The 20,288-nt window shown below is 41.2% G+C and overlaps 1 protein-coding gene across 6 annotated transcripts in view; it reads right to left on the bottom strand.

Moving 5' to 3' along the window:
* The window catches only part of LOC147013766 (cilia- and flagella-associated protein 337-like), a 69,322-nt gene that overhangs the window by 9,638 nt on the left and 39,396 nt on the right, over positions 1 to 20,288 (bottom strand). For all 6 annotated transcript variants that reach the window (XR_015050505.1, XR_015050506.1, XR_015050507.1 and 3 more), the window contains exons 15-24: positions 19,874 to 20,025; positions 17,432 to 17,534; positions 14,295 to 14,401; positions 13,877 to 14,028; positions 8,564 to 8,618; positions 4,393 to 4,438; positions 4,225 to 4,284; positions 3,278 to 3,440; positions 337 to 429; positions 54 to 112 (exon numbers count right to left, since the gene is read on the bottom strand). Coding sequence is in view for 3 of the 6 variants with exons in the window: in XM_085850961.1 (XP_085707087.1) it covers positions 54 to 112; positions 337 to 429; positions 3,278 to 3,440; positions 4,225 to 4,284; positions 4,393 to 4,438; positions 8,564 to 8,618; positions 13,877 to 14,028; positions 14,295 to 14,401; positions 17,432 to 17,534; positions 19,874 to 20,025 (990 nt within the window). In the remaining 3 variants the exon portion in view is untranslated. The remainder of the gene's footprint in view (positions 1 to 53; positions 113 to 336; positions 430 to 3,277; positions 3,441 to 4,224; positions 4,285 to 4,392; positions 4,439 to 8,563; positions 8,619 to 13,876; positions 14,029 to 14,294; positions 14,402 to 17,431; positions 17,535 to 19,873; positions 20,026 to 20,288) is intronic.

Here is a 20,288-nt window from a genome sequence, read left to right as displayed (position 1 = left end):
TTCTTAGTGCGGGCACCATGCAATGGGACCTCATCTGCCTGTCTCCTACTCACCACCTGAAAATCAGCAAACAGCCTTCCGCCTTCTGAGATGTTCCAGCATCGTATACGATCTACAAAGTGCAACAAGGTGACGACGGCTCATCGCTACGCAGGTTTATTCAAGATAAAGTAGCATAACTTCTACTCCACTGTCTGCAAACACAAAGACATGTTTTCCAGACCCATCGAAACAAACTTCCTTGGAGTGTTTTGGTGACGGACAGTCTTGAGGTGACAAATCGACAAAATAATCTTATTGTTGCACAGTGATCGATATCAGTGGTGGCATCTTTACCTTGACTGCTTACAAGCAAGACACCTGCAGTTGCCCGGTCTCTCATGCGGCTTTTCAAGAACACCATTGCTCTCACGCTTAGGTCTCCACCACCTTATGAAGGGAAATGAGGAAAATATACTGAACGTATGTATATATATATATATCATCATCATGCAGTGTATGTTACTCTATGAATAAATAATTAATATATGTAAATACACAAGTCTAGGTGCATGGAGGATACAAATGACAGAGTGCATCAGGTTTAAGGACCGGGCACAAAAGCGTCGGGGGAGTGCGGGGGCAGAAACGCATGGGTGGAACATCAAGTGGTATTCTGATTTCATTGAAATCAGACAAAAATTTTAAATGCCATCGATGATAAATCGACCCCATCGTTATTGATAAAAAGCTCCTCTATGGGGTTGTTTGTGGACCGTTCTTCATTCGTATGCAGCACAAGGCTGTGGGGTAACATCTTTGGCTGAAGGCATCTAGGTGTGCCACTGATGCAATGGTTATGGCAGGAATTTGTAATTTGTTCAGGGTGCCGGTCATAACTCGCCTACTGTTCACAAAGGACACTATGGGATCTTTCACGTCCATCAACGAATGTTGGCACACAGGACTCCGAGTTTAACGTCCATCCGATGGACCGCACACACAATGATGAATGACCTTGCCTGTGAAACACCAGGGTGACATTTTATAGCTGGGTTGGGATTTGAACCTAGGCTCGACGGCTAAGAGGCAAGTGTGTGTACCTCTCGGCCATTATGTGTACCTCTCGGCCATCCTGCGTACCTCTCGGCCATTATGTGTCCCTCTCGGCCATCCTGCGTACTTCTCAGCCATTATGTGTACCTCTCGGCCATCCTGCGTACCTCTCGGCCATTATGTGTACCTCTCGGCCATCCTGCGTACTTCTCAGCCATTATGTGTACCTCTCGGCGATCCTGCGTACCTCTTGGCCATTATGTGTACCTCTCGGCCATCCTGCGTACCTTTCGGCCATTATGTGTACCTCTCGGCCATCCTGCGTACTTCTCAGCCATTATGTGTACCTCTCGGCCATCCTGCGTACCTCTCGGCCATTATGTGTACCTCTCGGCCATCCTGCGTACTTCTCAGCCATTATGTGTACCTCTCGGCCATCCTGCGTACCTCTCGGCCATTATGTGTACCTCTCGGCCATCCTGCATACCTTTCGGCCATTATGTGTACCTCTCGGCAATCTTGCGTACCTCTCAGCCATTATGTGTACCTCTCGGCCATCCTGCGTACCTCTCGACCATTATGTGTCCCTCTCGGCCACCCTGCGTACCTCTCGGCCATTATGTGTACCTCTCGGCCATCCTGCGTACCTCTCGACCATTATGTGTACCTCTCGGCCATTATGTGTACCTCTCGGCCATCCTGCGTACCTCTCGACCATTATGTGTACCTCTCGACCATCCTGCCAGCCCCTCTGTGGATCATGATGATTTCCTCTGATCTTTTAACATTTCATCTTCAAACAAAAAAACCACAAAAACTTCGACTACTGTACTTTGTTGTTATTACTTGTACTAGCAATTTCTTATTAAACATCATTGCCTCTCCTTGATCACACAAAGTTTAAGAAAAACTTTCACATGTAAGCCAATTGACTCTCACCTGCACGTTTTGTAGTTTCAACTTTCAAGGTGAATCATTCTTTGAGTTGCAGTGAATCAGTCATCACAAAACGTTTGTAGCTTTCCTCTCAATGTGCAAGTATTCCTTAAATCCTTGATTCTTCAATCCCATCACGAACTACCCAACTACCTTACTTACACATAACTATTCTTTCTTTTTCTATCTCTCTATCTCTTTATGTTTCTGTATGCCTCCCTCTCTCTCCCTCTCTCTCCCTCTCTCTCCCTATCTCTCCCTCTCTCTCACTCTCTCTCCCTCTCTCCCCCCCTTCTTTCTCTCCCTCTCCTTCCCACACCCCCCCCATCTCTCCATCTATCTCTCTCTCTCCCTTTTCATTCTTTCCATTATTTGTTTTATCCAAATGCGACCCCATTGCGCCACTGTCAATTGCTTTCCCATTCCTTTCCCATCTGTCACGTCTTTCTTCTCTTTCACGAGCCTCGATCTAGTATCCAAAATTCATCGTAAAATAAACTTATTTTCTTCATCATCATCATCATCAAGTGCATTTTAGTTCTTTTTTTTTCCACCTTAACTTTGCCTTGGTGAGTTGACCCATTCCAGTTCATGTCCAGGATTTGAGAACTTACCACTTAAGCCACGAATGGAACCAATGGGGTTTGAGGGAATATTTTGAGGGCCGTCTATTGATTACATACCTGTGTCTGGTTTTGGGTGGTCGGGTCAGTGTGTACAGGTTGTGGATCGAGGAAAGGGAGACCGGGGATAGGGTGTTCCAAAATCAAAACGTATATGTAATAAATAAATGACCCATAAAGGTACAGATACAATGCATTTGGAAGTTTTGGAAATGTATCTAGTTTTCTTGGTAATTTGCAGGTTCATGGTACCTTACTTGCCAATATTTATTTTATCCTTGTTTAGTGTATGGCGAAAGGAGAAGTCTGTGACAAGGATGAAATGATTCGATTTTGGTGAGGATGCGGATCCGGACGCGATAACTTTTTCACTAATTCTTGACCATTAAGTGATAGGGCCAAAAACGATATATAGCGTGAGATCTCAAAAAGTTGTGGACACATTCAGACGAAAATTGGTGGACAGGTTGGGTGTCTGCCAATGACAAATTGAATCGATTTTTGTTGAAGTGGGATACAAAACATAAATTGTCAAGGTTAGCGATGGTATGCACTCAACCGAGCGTCATTCTAGGGTCTTGTGTCACCATGTGACATCTTTAGGGTTTTGGGTATATGTTTCACTGGCAGTGTGTGTGGGTCTCTGCATGTCAAACACGGTAATTACTGCAAGAGAATCTCACTCTGTGATGAGGTTGCATCCTCTGCGTGTGAGATGCGCAAGCGACACACCATGCGCCCTGATACAAAGTTCCACACGATGATCTCTCCATCGCAGGCACCAGACGCGAGCAAATCTGGTGGGCAGTGTGCAAGGACTATGATGTCATCACGATGGCCATGGAGCTGTGGACACAGGAATATTTATTTATTTATTTATTATTATTGTCAAAATTGCTGTATTAATATTCCACAAATAAATAAAAGTAAATAATTTTTCGACACTTATTTATGCCGGCATGGTTATCATTTCTGTTTATTACTGCGGAAGCAACAACAACAACAACAACAACAACAACAACAGCATTGATGACTTCAAACAAGTCTGATTACTTTGAGTTTTATCATTCATTGATGAGCTTCATGGGAAAGCCAACAAAGCAACAAGTACAGACGAGTGCGGAAGATCCACCTGGACATATAATCTTTAATGTCACCAGTGTACGAGCAAAAAGATTTTTCACATCCAAAAGTGCAAGCACAAGGGACATCCTGCTTAATACCCTCTCTGAAGGAAAGTGTGCTTTCTGATGTACTGCCCCCATACTAACATCGCACCAATTGGACATGATCATAAAAATTGATCTCAAGGTCAGGAAGCAAAGGCTTGCAAATAATACCATTCGAGTTACCAAACCATTCAACAACCTCAATAACAACATGGCCCCAACCTCCATGTGGGTCACTCTATTTGGTGTTCCCATCTGAGCATTTATCTGGTGTGCTTTGAGCCAATATTAAAATCCCAAATCTCAAGTTGATTTGTGTATTGATTGCTAAAGTTCATGTAATTTGTATAAAAGCAAGGTGATGCTTCTTCATGCACCTGTACTGCATGTGACACAGGTATAAATATCTTCCATGAGTCTAATGTATCACTGTAATAATATATAAATACATAAAAACTCACCAAATCGGCGGACCATAACGGTTGTGGACAAATCGTTGTATAAGTAGTGTCTGGACAATCCTGCAGTGGAGAACAGGAAGAGATCACATGTATCAATAACATCATCTCTATTACATTGAATCGATTGATCATCTGAAATGTCATTCTTTGCCATGGTGTGGTCCTCACCACGAATCGATGAATTCTCCTGTCACAGCCGACTGAGATAACATACCTGCAAATATACGTACCTTGTTATTATGACACGTCCAAGGCCAAAAATATAATTAATTTAAAGGCAATCATTTGCTCCCCCACCTCCACCTCAATACACACTATCAGCTCTCGTGCTAACTCCACTTCCTTTACCTCCTCCCACTTTAAAAACAACCTGACCCCCTTTTGTACCCATGTCGGTGTACTGCATGAAGCATGTAATACGTGTACAATCATTGTCTCAAATTACTTATCCACATTTATCTTCCCTCCCCTCGTATGCATGATGTGCACATTGCTATTTAGAATATAATTTATTGAACTCGCATCCATGGACCCAAGGCAGACAAACTATACTCGTATAATGTATCGCTCAAGTGGAAGAAACAGATACTTATGAGGAATGTTCAGAATGTTCTAGCAATGAGATACAAGACATGCCAATGTTTTTATTTTTCATTTTCCAAAATCTAAGTAAATAAAATTACAGTTTAATAATAATACCAACAATAATAGTAATAATAATACTGATATGGGTTCCCTTACAACAGTGATCTTCACTATTTTTTCAAGGGGGGGGGGGTGGGGCACTTTCGCCGATAAGACATCAGTGTGAGCCGCCACATTGCGTGCAAGACAAAACAATGCAATCCTTCATGCAATTATGTGATGCAAAGGCGAGGTTAACTAAATATTATCTGCATGTGCAATAAAACCAATAAAGGCTTAATTATTAGAAACCACAAATGTAATACGAAGCCACCTACTTAAGGAATGTGTTTTAAGCGAAATAATACAGATAATATTACAATAAGAAAAATAATAATACAATAAGTTAGACTTAAAAAGTTACTTTAAAATCTGGATGAGCAGAAGTGTGCTCGATGCTCCATGACCCTCTTCATGCAGTATTTGTAATCTGTCATAGCAATCATTATGAGACAGTCTAAACATTAATTTATCAATCTTTGTGAGACAGTCTAAATGTTGATTTATCAATCATTATGAGACAGTCTAAACATTAATTTCTTCTTCTTCTTTCGGCTGCTCCCTTTAGCAGTCGCCACAGCGAATCATCCACATCGTGATTTGGCACGTTTTACGCCGGATGCCCTTCCTGACGCAACCCTGGTCGCCTCTTACGACACAGGGATATGGTACACCTATTTTAACTGGGGTATACACCGGCCCAGTATACTGGTACTCATTTCGCCAACCTCGGAAGGATGACAGGCTGAGTCAACCCCCTGGTGTATTAATTCAGTGGCCCAACGGGGCTTGAACTCAGGACCTTTTGGATCCCAAGCCGCTGCCCTAACCACTGCGCCAACACCAGGCTCAGTCTAAACATTAATTTATCAATCATTATGAGACAGTCTAAACCTTAATTTATCAATCATTATGAGACAGTCTAAACGTTAATTTACCAATCTTTGTGAGACAGTCTAAACCTTAATTTATCAATCTTTGTGAGACAGTCTAAACGTTAATTTATCAATCTTTGTGAGACAGTCTAAACGTTAATTTATCAATCATTATGAGACAGTCTAAACGTTGATTTATCAATCATTATGAGACAGTCTAAACGTTGATTTATCAATCATTATGAGACAGTCTAAACATTAATTTATCAATGATTATGAGACTGTCTAAACCTTAATTTATCAATCTTTGTGAAACAGTCTAAATGTTGATTTATCAATCATTATGAGACAGTCTAAACATTAATTTATCAATCATTATGAGACAGTCAAAACATTAATTTATCAATCATTATGAGACAGTCTAAACATTAATTTATCAATCATTATGAGACAGTCTACACATCAATTTATCAATCTTTGTGAGACAGTCTAAACATTCATTTATCAATCATTATGAGACAGTCTAAACGTTAATTTATCAATCTTTGTGAGACAATCTAAACATTAATTTATCAATCATTATGAGACAGTCCAAACGTTGATTTATCAAGCATTGTGAGACAGTCTAAACGTTACTTTATCAATCTTTGTGAGACAGTCTAAACGTTGATTTATCAATCATTATGAGACAGTCTAAACATTAATTTATCAATCATTATGAGATAGTCTAAACGTTAATTTATCAATCTTTGTGAGACAGTCTAAACATTAATTTATCAATCATTATGAGACAGTCTAAACGTTAATTTATCAATCTTTGTGAGACAGTCTAAACGTTAATTTATCAATCATTATGAGACAGTCTAAACGTTAATTTATCAATCTTTGTGAGACAGTCTAAACGTTTATTTATCAATCTTTGTGAGACAGTCTGAACATTAATTTATCAATCGTTATGAGACATTCTAAATGTTAATTTATCAATCATTATGAGACAGTCTAAACGTTAATTTATCAATCTTTGTGAGATAGTCTAAATGTTAATTGTTCATTGTTGAAAATGCTGCTTCACATGTCGCGGATTGAGAGACATAATGTTGTAACTGCATTTCTGACGAAACCGAATAAAATGGCTCTCATGTCTTTCAACACCATATTTATCTTTCATTAGCGATTTGCAGGAAATGGGAAATTTTCAGTTACAACATTATGTCTCTCAACCCACGAAATATGGTGTTGAAAGACATGAGAGCCATTTTATTCAACCCCGCCAAAAATGCAGTTATAACATTATGTCTCTCAACCCACGATTGTGTACAGTATGTACCAACAAAAACTGATCCCTGATGCCCCAGATGCCGCACTTTCTCCTCTTGCCAACGTATCTAACAACTCGATTTCTTCGCACAATGTCATAACCTTTCTCTGCCTTTTGGCAAATTTAATTTTGTCCATCATTTTACATTGGGGCACCATTATTAACTGTTGTGTGTGTCTACTATATATTGTAGATCAAAATAACACATAATTGTATGATTAAATTTGCAGTTTCTACTTTCATCAGTTCATCAGTCCAAACTTTGTCGTATTCCTGTACACGTGAATATTCTCCTGCAGAACGTAGATGGAGACGATCTCGTAGATGTAGTATTAAAGAATCTCCATATATCACTTCCTGTTCGATGACGATTCATTATTAAATTTAGCTTCATTCCCGTATGCTGGTCTAATTACTGCAATTAATGGTGCACAACAAACAACAAAAGGCTCATCATGGGAGGTAATCATACACGAAGATGCAACCAATGACTCATCTCAGCTTAAACACTCTGATTGGCTGAAATTAAATACCGCAATAACTAAATCAGAACAAAATAGTCTGCCTGCGATTGGTTAGAACCCGCGATATTTGAGGGTTTGCTGTATACTTTCCTGCCACCTATTGATGTAGTCATGTTACTTTTATGCTTCGTGTTGAAACCATTGGGTCAATTTGATAGCATTCTTGGTGGATTCTGATGGTGTGTTTTCACATTTGTGTGTTATAGTCCACACATCAGGGGCCACACTTTAGGCCACCAGGGGCCGCCAGTGGCTCGAGGGCCGTGCAATGAAGAACAGGGCCTTACAAGACCCATGAAAGGGTGTGCTATTATCGTCAACCTATGATTGTTTGTCCATTCTCTTGTCTCCTCTTTAAACTCAGTGCCAAGCAAGTAAGCAGCACGTACCATTTAAAATATATATTTGATGTGACTCAACTGTAATTCAAACGACCCACAACCAACTCAGAGCAGACACTCTAACCATTACATCACAGAGGATGGTATAGTAAAAAACAAAGCAAAACAAAAACTTCTGTTATAAATTAAATAAACTTGTGCAAGTAAAAAGAATGACCTTGGCCTAGACTTGTTCAATAATGCAAAATATGACGATCGTAATCTACCTTTTGGAATGCCTCATATTTCTGGGGACAACACTGAGTATAAGTAGTCGTCGCATGATCCTGAACGATCTCAAACAAGGAAATGAGGCCATTTGTCCCAACATTGCCATGGTGCACTCCCGGGTTTTTGTTTTTTTTTTTGCTCCAGCTTTAAACATCAATCTTCTTGATGGTTTACTGAAGTCTAAATTACCCAACTTGTTCCTATAATAATGTAAAAGTGTGTTTGTGCACGCGCACACAAGTGTACTTGTATCATGTAATTATTTCAGTCCTTTCAGGGAAAGAAAAGGAAAAGGGGGGTGCATAGTGGGGAGGAATCCTAACTTACCCCTTTTTATTTATCTCCAAATAGGTGCAGTCACAAATCGCTTCATTTTTCCTTCCTGTTGTAATGTAAAATATGGAATAAAAAAATTATATTGTACAAATTTCATATTTTATACCTTTCAATTTCATAATTTATAAAAAATACAATTATGGAATTAAAAAAAAATTCATATTTGTATTTTTTGTTTATGTAAGACATTAAAAAAACTACAAGCACCGACTCATGAAAAGGGAGCGGCCAGGGGGGTGAGGGGAGGGTGAGTGGTCAGGTTATTATCCTTACGAGTCCCCCACCAGTTTCACCGGAGGGGACCATTGGTTTGCTCTCCATCCGTTCGTCCGTCCGTCTGTCCATCCATCCCACCTGTGGTTTTTAAGACTTTTTTTCCCCCATACCCTTTAATATATTCAACTAAAACTTGGTACGTGGCTTTAATAGGATAAGTTACAGAGCAAGACCGAGTTTCAGGACGTTTCATCATTTTTTCAGTTGTACCCTTTTTGGACTTAGAAAATATCACATCGGAAGGGGACATGTATTTACTGGCAACATTTAAACCGTGCACGTAGTGCAAAACAAGGGAAAGCAATTGATTGACTGTTTTTCTGTCAGTCTATGATTGATGAACTAGTTAATTTTAATTTAATTTAATATTCTGAACACCGACCGACAAATTACATGAACTTTGGAAATCAATACAAAAATCAACTTGATGTATGGGATTTTAATATTAGTTCAATGCATCATGGGATAAGTGCTCAGATGGAAACACCAAACAGAGCAACCCAAATGCAGTAGCGGATTAACGCACGGGTATGCAGGGTCCATGCCCAGGAGCCCCGAGTTCAACATGGGCCCTGAACTCAATGGTGGGCCCTGAACTCAACGTGGAGAGGATAACCCTTCCCATGTTCTTTTTTCTCAAGGCTGCGCGGGTAAGGTGTTTTATGAACTCCAGTTGTGACCTCGGCCACTGAAGGTGGACGGAAGTTGTGTTTTCACCCCTATTTATCTGTTTGTTTATTTGTCTGTGAGCAGGATATCTCAAAAAATTTGTTGATGGATTTCGACTGAACTTGTTTGACTGATTGGGCATATGACATGAACAAGGTGATTAGATTTTGGTTAAGGTCTGGATCCAGTTCCAGCCTATCAGTGGGATACAAAACGTAAACAGGTCAGCCAGGTGCCGGGATGCACTCTGCCGAGTGCTGTTATAGTTACTTTTGTTAATGGAAGTCTTGAAAAACGACATGTTAATGTGGAAAAACGTTCAAGCTGTTATCTATACACCTTACCATGGCATCTTTTTTTTCCAAAGCGGAAAAGCCAAAAAAAAACATGAGAATTCCTCCATATTTTTTTGCAATCGAGTCTAAAGCATCATTGGCTAAGAAACTGAAATTATCCCTGAAAATGTACAAGTAAGGCAAAAATGACTGAATACATATGGATCCCAAGTATGGAGAATGATGCACACCTGCACATACACCTGAAAGTCTGGTTTATTACAAAACCACTGTGTAAACCACATTGTTTTAATACACGTGATTAGTTTTCTTATGGTGTTCATCAAGGGCTAGAATTCTTCGTCTGTTTTTAATCGGACCACTCTCTCCGGGAGTGGCCAGGGGGTGGGGTTGAGAGGGGTTGGTGGGGTGGGGGAGGTGGGACAAATATATTTTGTGCCGTGGCTACTCGTCCTCTCTCTCTCTCTCTCTCTCTCTCTCTCTCTCTCTCTCTCTCTCTCTCTCTCTCTCTCTCTCTCTCTCTCTCTCTCTCTCTCTCTCTCTCTCTCTCTCTCTCTTCTCTCTCTTCTCTCTCTTCTCTCTCTTCTCTCTCTTCTCTCTCTTCTCTTTCTCTCTCTTTCTCTCTCTTTCTCTCTCTTTCTCTCTCTTTCTCTCTCTTTCTCTCTCTTTCTCTCTCTTTCTCTCTCTTTCTCTCTCTTTCTCTCTCTCTCTCTCTCTCTCTCTCTCTCTCTCTCTCTCTCTCTCTCTCTCTCTCTCTCTCTCTCTCTCTCTCTCTCTCTCTCCAGCAGGGGTCAGTAAATCACTTTCACTGTGCCAAGTTTACAGATGAAATCATCAGTTGTCTCCCTACCTAGGAGGGTTTATTTGTACCCATGACCTGGCGCCGAGTACCCCAAGTATTTGTGTATAATTGGGTGGGGATTGTCCCATCCGTTATTGATTCTATAAATATCAGACATACACAAACAATTGTGCCTGATGAGGTTATTTCTCCGAAATAAGATAATGGAGTGGGTCTAGATGTCGGCCAGTCCGTCCGTACATACAGTACGTCTGTTAACATTTCAATAAAACATCTCCTCACAAACTACCTGACCGATGTGGACCAAATTTGGTACGATGCATCAGGACAGCAAGGTCTCATGGGGTTGTGCTCCCCATATGGATCCACCCCATGTAAGAGGCTGAAAAGGGGGGGTTTCACCTCAAATTCAGGTAATTTCTTTTTAAAAATCTTATCAGAAACCGACAGCCAGATGCAAATGAAACTTCGTGAAACACAAGGACCATGCCGTTAAGTTAAGTTGTGCTCCCCATCCCACTTCAGGAAGGGAGGGCATGGCCCTTCTCCCTTATCCGTTTTCACCCCGCCTGTTGGGGAAGTAACCATCAGTCCCCCCACGGGACTTTTTATATTACAGAATAACACTGCCCATGTCCAACAAAAAGTTTGACATGATGAAGATTCCAACCCTCTTGAATAACTGTCCTGGCGACTTGTTCACAGGCATATCAAAGGTAGATTGGAAACTGCCGATGTAGCATTTTGAAAGGAAAAATGTCCTCTGAAGGTGAAATAGCAAAACGTAGCATGAACAGTTTATTTACCTCCAGCACTGAAGGTGAAGGAGGTTATGTTTTCACCCCTTTCTGTCTGTTTGTCTGTCTGTGTACAGGATATCTGAAAAAGTTGAAGGTGAATCCGGATCCGGATCCGGATGAAATTTTGTGGACAGGTTCGGTGTGTGACAAGAAAGAAATGATTCCATTTTGGTGAAGATCCGGATCCGGATCCGGATCTGATAATTTTTTTTTTAAGAGATTCTTCACCATTGAGAGGTTGAGCTGAACAGAGATATATATATATATATATATATATATATATATATATATATATATATATATATATATATATATATATATATATATATATATATATATATATATATCGCATGATATCTCAAAAAGTTGTTGATGGATTTGGATGAAACTTGGTGGACAGGTTGGGTGTGTGACAAGGACGAATTGATTCGTTGAGTGATTTGATTCGATTTTGGTGAAGATCTAAATCCAGATCTGGATATGAGAATTATTTAATTTTTAAAGTGATTCTTCACCATTGAGATCCATCCATCCATTGGGACCGTACTCTGTGCAAAGCATTGGTGCTGCCTAAGCAGTCTCGTGGGCAATTGGGCACAATCCTGGACGGGTCACCACTCAGACACAGGATACCAGTAAGCCGGCACTCGTTTTGCCAACCTCTGAAGGATGACAGGTCGAGTCAACCCCTCATGGTATTAATTCAACAGCCGAGAGGGATTTGAACTGAGGATCCTAGAATCCCAACTAGGATCCCAAGCCCACCACACTAACCATCGAGCCAACACCAGGACCATTGAGAGATTAGGACCAAAAATGATATAGCACTGTATAGCATGATATTTCAAAAATGTATTGGGCCCGATATGTTCTCGTGGGTCAGACATTACGTGGCGGAGGTATGAGCTCTACCAAGTGCCCTTCCAGTTTTCTTTGTGAATCCCAGTCGCCAGCTCCACTACAATGACTTGGTCATGTCATTGAATGATGGTATGCGATTCATTGCAATGACCATTACATAGATTGAAATTGCGAAGCAGCATCACAATCATCCCAACCTTGTAATATTTGTAATAATGGTATTTTTTATTATTAGGCTATTATCGTTATTGGTGTTGTTATTACTTTTGTTTGTTGAAGCAGCCTTGGAAAAAAATCCAACAATAAGCTACAATCTATATACCTTAACGCAGCATTTGTCCAAACTGAAAAAACTCCTGTGGGAGGGGGAAAAATGAAGTCGCTACAACCTTCATCATATGACCCTCAGAGCCCATTCAAAAGTTTGGTTGAGATTGGATTAATAAACATAGGACTGCCTGTCCTGATGCTCACCTGGATCAGGAGCAAGTCACTTAAACCCCCCCCCCCACTCCCCCGCAGACCGCCTTCGACTTTTTTGATTTTTTTAATGCCGTGAACAAACTTACGTACATCATGAGTGATGAAGGTTGTAGTCAAGTATCATTGAAGTCGTATGTGTAGTTTTGGAGAACAGAGCAAATACTTACTTTGGGATTAACCCCCCCCCCCCTAGACAACTTTAATGAATGCAGATCTGAATTTTTTGATGCTGTGAGCAAATTTAGGTACATCATGGGTGATGAAGGTTTTAGTCAAGTTTCATCGAAATTGTGTGTAGCTTCCAAGAAGAGAGCAAATGCCTATTTTGGGGGGTCAAAACCCTCCCGTAGACCCCTTTATTGAGTGCAGATTTTGAAGCGGTAGATACCCTTTGGTGCATCACGGTTGATGAAGGTTGTGGTGAAATTTCATCAAAACCATGTGTGTAGTTTCAGAGAAGAGAGCAAATACTCATTTTGGGGGTCAAACCCCCACCCCCCATAGACCCCCTTAATGAGTGCAGATTTTTATATGGTGTCGACAAACTTTGGTACATCACTGGTGATGAAGGTTATGGTGAAGTGTCATCAAAATTGTGTGTAGTTTCGGAGAAGAGAGCAAGTACCTATTTGGGGGGGGGGGGTTCAATCCCCACCACCCCCATAGATCCCTTAATGAGTGCAGATTTTGATGTGGTCGATACACTCTGGTACAATACTGGTGACGAAGGTTGTAGTCAAGTTTCATTGAAATTGTGTGTGTAGTTTTGGAGAAGAGAGCAAATACCTATTTGGAGGGAGTGGGGGTCCAAACCCCCACCCCCTGTAGACCCCCTCTATGAGTGCAGATTTTAATACAGTCAATACACTTTCGTTGAGCATCAGATATGAAGCTTGTGGCCAAGTTTCATCAAAATCGCGTGTTTGGTTCAAGCGATAATGACTGAAATGTTTACGGACTCACTCACCGCTCGATTGCATAAGCTCCCCCGAACTACGTTCCAGGTGAGCCAACAACAGAATGCATTACGGTCAGCAAGACATAAAGACAGACACGAAATTGTTTATTTTAGTGTGATGACATGTTCTAAAAACACAGCAAAACTATTGTGAAAAACCTTGTTTTTTGGGTCCAGCCAGATCTCTGCACAGACCCTCAGAGACACAGCCATGCTCCCCCCTGTGCTTTTTCTGCTGCAGACTGCAGAGACACTGCCCGATGTTGTAGTTCCAGATCTTCAAGGAACCGTCACCAGCCCCCAATATCAGCCTGTCATGGTCAGTACACCACATCCTCAAATTGTTGGCTTAAACGACGAGCAATATATGGCATTCTCACAGGAAGGCTGATTAACTACATTACTGTCAGTGCAGTCGACAAATACATATATATATATATATATATATATATATATTGCGTGCAGATTAAAGCGGCAAGCAATGGCTCCAGTACAATATATAACACAGATCGTGGGGTGATCAGTGGTTTAATATATAATGATTCACGCTTCCGGGTAAAAGGTCAAAAATATTTACCTGCGGCCATTATTGTCCAGTGTCATGCATGTGATAGTACTGTCACTGTTCATAGCGACAAACTTAAACAAACCCCGTCCTGTTTCCAGGTCCCAAACTTTGACAAGCTGCACACACGCACACACACACACACACACACACACACACACACACACACACACACACACACACACACACACACACACACACACACACACACACACACACACACACACACACACACACACGCACACACACCTTTTTAGAAATGGCTTCTGCTACCAATTCTGCTTTTTGTGTACAAAATTGAGGCTCATGGAAGAGTGAGAATACAGAAGGGACCAGAACATAACAGAAGAAGAAGAAAAAGAAAAAAAAACAGTGGACAAGGAGGAAACAACAACTGCAGGGTAGAGCAATACAACAGAGGAACACCTGGAGGAAGAATGGGAAAAATATGGAAGAAAGAGATCAAAGAGAGTGGGGGAGATCACGAGGGGTGAACAAGCTCAAGCACAGTAAGAAGAGGAAGGGAAAAACTGGGAGTGAAACAGAAATACAAGAAAAATACGAAACGGATGGTGAAGGGAGAGGGGGACAACACAATTACCTGGAATGGTAGGGGTGGGCTTAGGGAGGCCATTGATGAGGGGAGTAAAGATTATGAGTATGGATGGCAGATGATCTGAGGTGGTGGTGAAGAGCCATCTTGAAGCCCCGCTATTCTCTTCATTCATTTAAGATGTCAGTTCATCATCATCATCATCATCATATTATCTATACTAATAAAGGTGTGTGCGTGCGTGCATGCGTGTGCGTGTGTGTGTGTGTGTGTGTGTGTGTGTGTGTGTGTGTGTGTGTGTGTGCGTGCGTGCATGCGTGTGCGTGTGTGTGTGTGTGTGTGTGTGTCTCCTCCATAACTCTAAAACCATTAAACCTAGCAGCCTGAATAATTGCCTGGAACTCTAAGGAAGTGAATGGAGTGAAAATTGGGTGTTTGGGTTAATTAAAACACCCCTTTTTGAAGATAATTAACAGCCTTATTTAATTGTATCCTTTATCAGGCGCATCCTCGGCCACCTCGCTCTCTACGGGTTCTTAAGGCGTTTCCTGGTTACCTCACCGGGATCTGAAGCCGCCATGTTTTTTGGCCCGCTCAACCATGCCTTGACTTGTACTAGGCCGCAACGATTTATTCACGATAAAGCGCTCAAAATGCTTTTGGATGCTTTAAACATCGTGTTTTACGACGTGGGAAAGGACTTTCTCTTGAGAATGTACTATGTAGCTGTTTTTTTTGCTTCGAGCGGCCTCGCATTGATTTCAACTTTAATTCAATTTCTGTTTTCACTTTTCACAGTCGCTAAGGTTGCTTCACACTCGACTGCAGCAAGGTTTGTGAAAATCGTGTGTTTATTCACGTTTTTGCATCGTATTTTGGATTTATATATGAAGCAATGTGAGCCGAGGAGCTTCCATGTGCTTCCAAGCAGCTTCATGACTTTATCTTAAGTTTTTTTTAGATTTCTGTTTTCACTTTTGGTATTTGCTAATGCAGGTTCAGACTCGACTAATCCAATTTCCATGAAAATCTGTTGAAATGTGATGAATTTATGTCGTAAAGAGATTTTTTTATGGGGAATGTGAGGCTTCTCGAATGTTCTTGGCAGCCTCATGGCCTTGCTTAACTCTGATTTGGTTTCTATTTCCATTTTTTTTAATCATCACTGACATAGATTCAGACTCAAATGAAACAAATTGTATGAAAGTCTGATCAAAAATGCCTTTTTCATAAGGTAAATGCATTAATTCTCAAATAACCGAGATGAACCTCAAAGGGACACCATATGATTTAATCCATTCACTGCTTGACCTCGCACCCTGTCTCCGAGAGGGACTGCTTATCCATAGTGTCAGCCAGATCTGTGTCTGTATTTTCGGAGGTTTCACGAGGTGCTCTACAGGGAATCAAAGCAAATCTGGTGAAAAATGGACGTTTTAAAATAAAGTTATAACGTTTGCGCGGACCGTGAATCAATGTACCATATGACACCTGCACGTATGAGCAGGCAATGTGGCGGATTATCTGCAATGTTTATTTCAAAGGTGATTAAACTTTGCGATGTCTCCAGGGTTGTTCTAAGTTAAACAACAGGAGTTTGTCTCTGGACATGTCCTGGCAGGAGTTTGTCTCCGGACGTGTCCCGACAGGAGTTTTTCTCTGGATGTGTCTGAGAGGTGTTTGTCTCCAGACCCATCTGGGTGGTGTTTGTCTCCAGACATATCCGGGCGGTGTTTGTCTCCGGGTGGTATTTATAGCATGACCGGAAGAAAATGTATTTCAGACGTTATTTTGTGTCCATCTCCACTGTTATTCTATGCAGAAGCATTTTGATGAGACGGTATGAATCGTAATGAACGCACCACCGCACGTCTGCCTTCCCTTCTTTGCACCTCTCCCTCCGTCCTTACTCTTCCCCCCTCCTCGCCCTCCTCCCTCCTCTCTCTCTTTCCTCCTCCACCTCCTCACTCTCCCACCTCTCTCTCCCCCACCCCTCTCTCTCCCCCCACCCCTCTCCCTCCCCCCTCTGTCGTCCTATCAGCGAACAAATTCTGCTGCCATATTTTTTGCCATGAAATGTGTTTGTTGAACCATAATCTGGTGAAGCCGGAACTATGCTTTGCATACACACAAGTGATCAACAAATTATATGAAGTTGGTTTGCTGGTTGCAACTTTACCGAGATAGCCTCTGTGCCTCAAATGCAGTGCCTCCATAAATTATGGCGGGAATTTGAAATTTGACCGAAACACAACTGACTCCTTCCGAAAAGGACCGCAGGATCTTTAAGATACACCAACGAATACAAGCAGATGAGACAGCCAGATTGTCATCCCCTCCGAAGAAAGGCAATGCCCTGCTTATGAAGCACCAGGATGACGGTGCATATCCAGGTCAGGAATCGAGCATTATATATCTTGAAGATGGGTGGTTTATACCTCTGGGTTATCTTGTCAGCCCATTCACAACACAATATTTCAAGAGCAATCGACATAATGACATATTGTGTGACTTTTACAAACACCATACCCTTATTAACACACTGACAGCAATCCAGGGCAACAAATGTTTGAGACAGTGTCATCGCCCAGCTTACCGAATCCAAAGAACAGCTGATGATGTGTCGAAACCCTCCATTATAGACAATGCAGGACACACCCTTCATGTGACTGGTGGGTACTGGACTACAAATGGAGCTTCTTCCGTGTGTACAAGGATACACAAGGAAACATATACATGCAGAGAGAGAACGTTGTACCGATCATGCATTTGCAGATTCCATTGAGTGAACGTGCATTTAATCAACACCTGCATCTTACTGTACATACAGTACGTACGCATCACATTTATTTAATTTATTCCAAGGTCTGCGTGGCCAACGTAGTGCCAAGTCCTACGTTAATGTACCATGGACTGTGACTGCAGATCAGACGGCTGGTGAGTCTGCTTGTCCACATGACTGCAGGTGGTGAAGCAGGTGTATGAGCACCAAGTGATGACCACAGTCGAAAATACTCTCTTATGTTCGTGTTAACACACACGAGCTGTGTTCGAAAGGTTTTACCAAAGGAGATACTCATAATAGTGCAAGACATGGCCATATGTTTTCTTTTTCAATATTCTGATATATATATATATATATATATATATATATATATATATATATATATATATATATATATATATATTTGATAAGAAAACAATTATGTACACACACACACACACATTTTGTTCCACTTTTTGGCATGTCTTGGACTATTACTGTATCATCACCTGACTTACACAATTGTTTTTTTCACATCCTATTCTCACCTGATCCCTTCCTCCCATCCTCCCATCCATCCATCCATCCATTGGGACCATACTCTGTGCAGAGCGTTGGTGCTGCCTTTGCAGTCTCCTTGGCTATTGGGCGCAATCCTGGACGGGTCGCCCACTCCGACACAGAGTGTCCCCTCCGAACTCTTGCTTTTCCTCTCTTCTCTTCCTATCGTTGCTAAGCCAACCAATATATGATAGGGTTGGGGGGGGGGTTATTGTTGTTGTAGGGTTTGTTTCTATAATTAGTGCCCCCAATTTTTAATGGTACCACAGAGTTTCTTCGACCCTCTAGGTTGAGGAATACTAAACCACCATTTAGAAAATTACTTTTCTTTTTCCTTTCTGCACTTCCAATGTCCTAGCTGTATCCCGGAGCCAGCTGGGACTTCTGGAATGAAATTTTGCATTAATTATGTCAATATATAGTGTGCAGGGTTGATTTTATTTGACCTTGACCTAATTTTAAGGTCATGACCTAATTATAGACATCCTAACTTTTTCACCACAACTTGACTAAGGTTTGTCTGATCAGAACGAAATTTCACTCACTCGATATCCTCGAGCAAGGCGTATTTACGCTTCATTTACATCATCCCCTCCCCTCCCCCCCCAGGTTAAAAGTCAAGGTCTTGCATCATCATATTGAGTACGAAACCATCATTTCGGTTTTTCTCCCTTTTTTCTGCCAATGTCCGTGCTGTATCTCGGAGGCAGTTGGGACTTTCAGGATTTAATTTTGCATCAATAATGGGAATAAAAAGTATGCAGGGTTGACAAAATTATTTGACCTTGATATAATTTTAAGGTCATGACCCAATTATAGACTTTTAAATTTTTCCCCATCACTTGACTACAGTTTGTGTGACCGGAACAAGATTGCTCTCTATAGATAGACTAGATCAAGTCACATTTATGCCTAATTTTTCATCATACTCTTCCAGGTTAAAGGTCAAAGTCAAATGGTGATCTGAAAAAAAAAAAACACGTTTCTTTTTTTTGTCATTCCTCAATTTTGCCAATGTGGAATCTCAAAGACCGCTTGACCTTCCAAGATGTCCTTGCATCATAATAGTGTACCTGCATTGAAGTTATTCACCTGGTATTCGGTTTGTGCACTTGACCTTCTTTTGTCGGATTGTGACCTAATTAACATAAACGCTCTTTTGATTGTAACTTGAATAATTTTCCTCCAATTTTCATGATGTTGAATTTTATTGATAGAATGTACACAGAGACACATTTTCTTAACTTACACTCTGTCCCTAAATGTTGAATGTCAAGGTCATATGGCGGTCCAAACAAAATATGCCATCATTGGATCGTGGACCGAGGGTAAGCCGGGGTGGGGGGGGGGGGTCAGGGAGGCTTACCTTCGGCGATCGCTTTGTGATCACAGATATCTAGTTTAAATTTCCTCCTGAACCTTACAATTTTCCTCTTTAATTTGAGCAAATTTTCTCCTCAATTTATCCAGACCCTCCCAATCCCAGGCCTTCCTTTTATGAACATAATATGTGGATAGCTCTTACATTCCTCCGATTGGTGATGTTTCTCTAATTGACGATACAGCTCACAGTTACCAGCTCCATCATTACATGCTTTAAAGGTAACTCATGCAAGGGAGCACCACATCATAAAATAGCATGTCACTGTCAACTGATGCACGATAAAGGGAATACTCATTTCGCTCTCCTCTAAAGACGTTCATGCGCTCTACCTGTTCTGGATGACTAGTAGCACTGGGCTATCGGCACACATGCAAAGCCATTGCATAGTAGGTAGGTAAGCGCAGGCAGTGATGCTGCCCACAAGGCCGTTGCATCGTCCACTCACAGAGCCAATGCAAGTTTGCGCAACCACATTCCACACCTGAAGCATAAGGTAAAGTAAATGCACAAACAACTTGAAAAATACATGAAGACAAAGCAAAGCAATAATGTAAATGTTGTTCATGGATAAAATGTTTTGTATTTCGTGGAATTAAATGCCACCCTCCTGCAGCTCCTCTCTGTCAGGTACAGGTGAGATACCATATGTGCTGCACCTTGTGCTGGAGCACATTGCTGTTCATCTTATTGAACTAATTTTTTTTTTCTAATGCTTTCGGTAGAGGAGGAACCTTGTCGGATTTG

The sequence above is a fragment of the Eptatretus burgeri genome, chromosome 13 (genome assembly GCF_056783735.1).
Source record: "Eptatretus burgeri isolate ZD-2024b chromosome 13, Ebu_testis_v1, whole genome shotgun sequence".
In the NCBI taxonomy this organism is placed as follows: Eukaryota; Metazoa; Chordata; class Myxini; order Myxiniformes; family Myxinidae; genus Eptatretus; species Eptatretus burgeri.
Note: the sequence above shows the minus strand (reverse complement) of the source record. Positions and strands in the feature narration are given on the sequence as shown.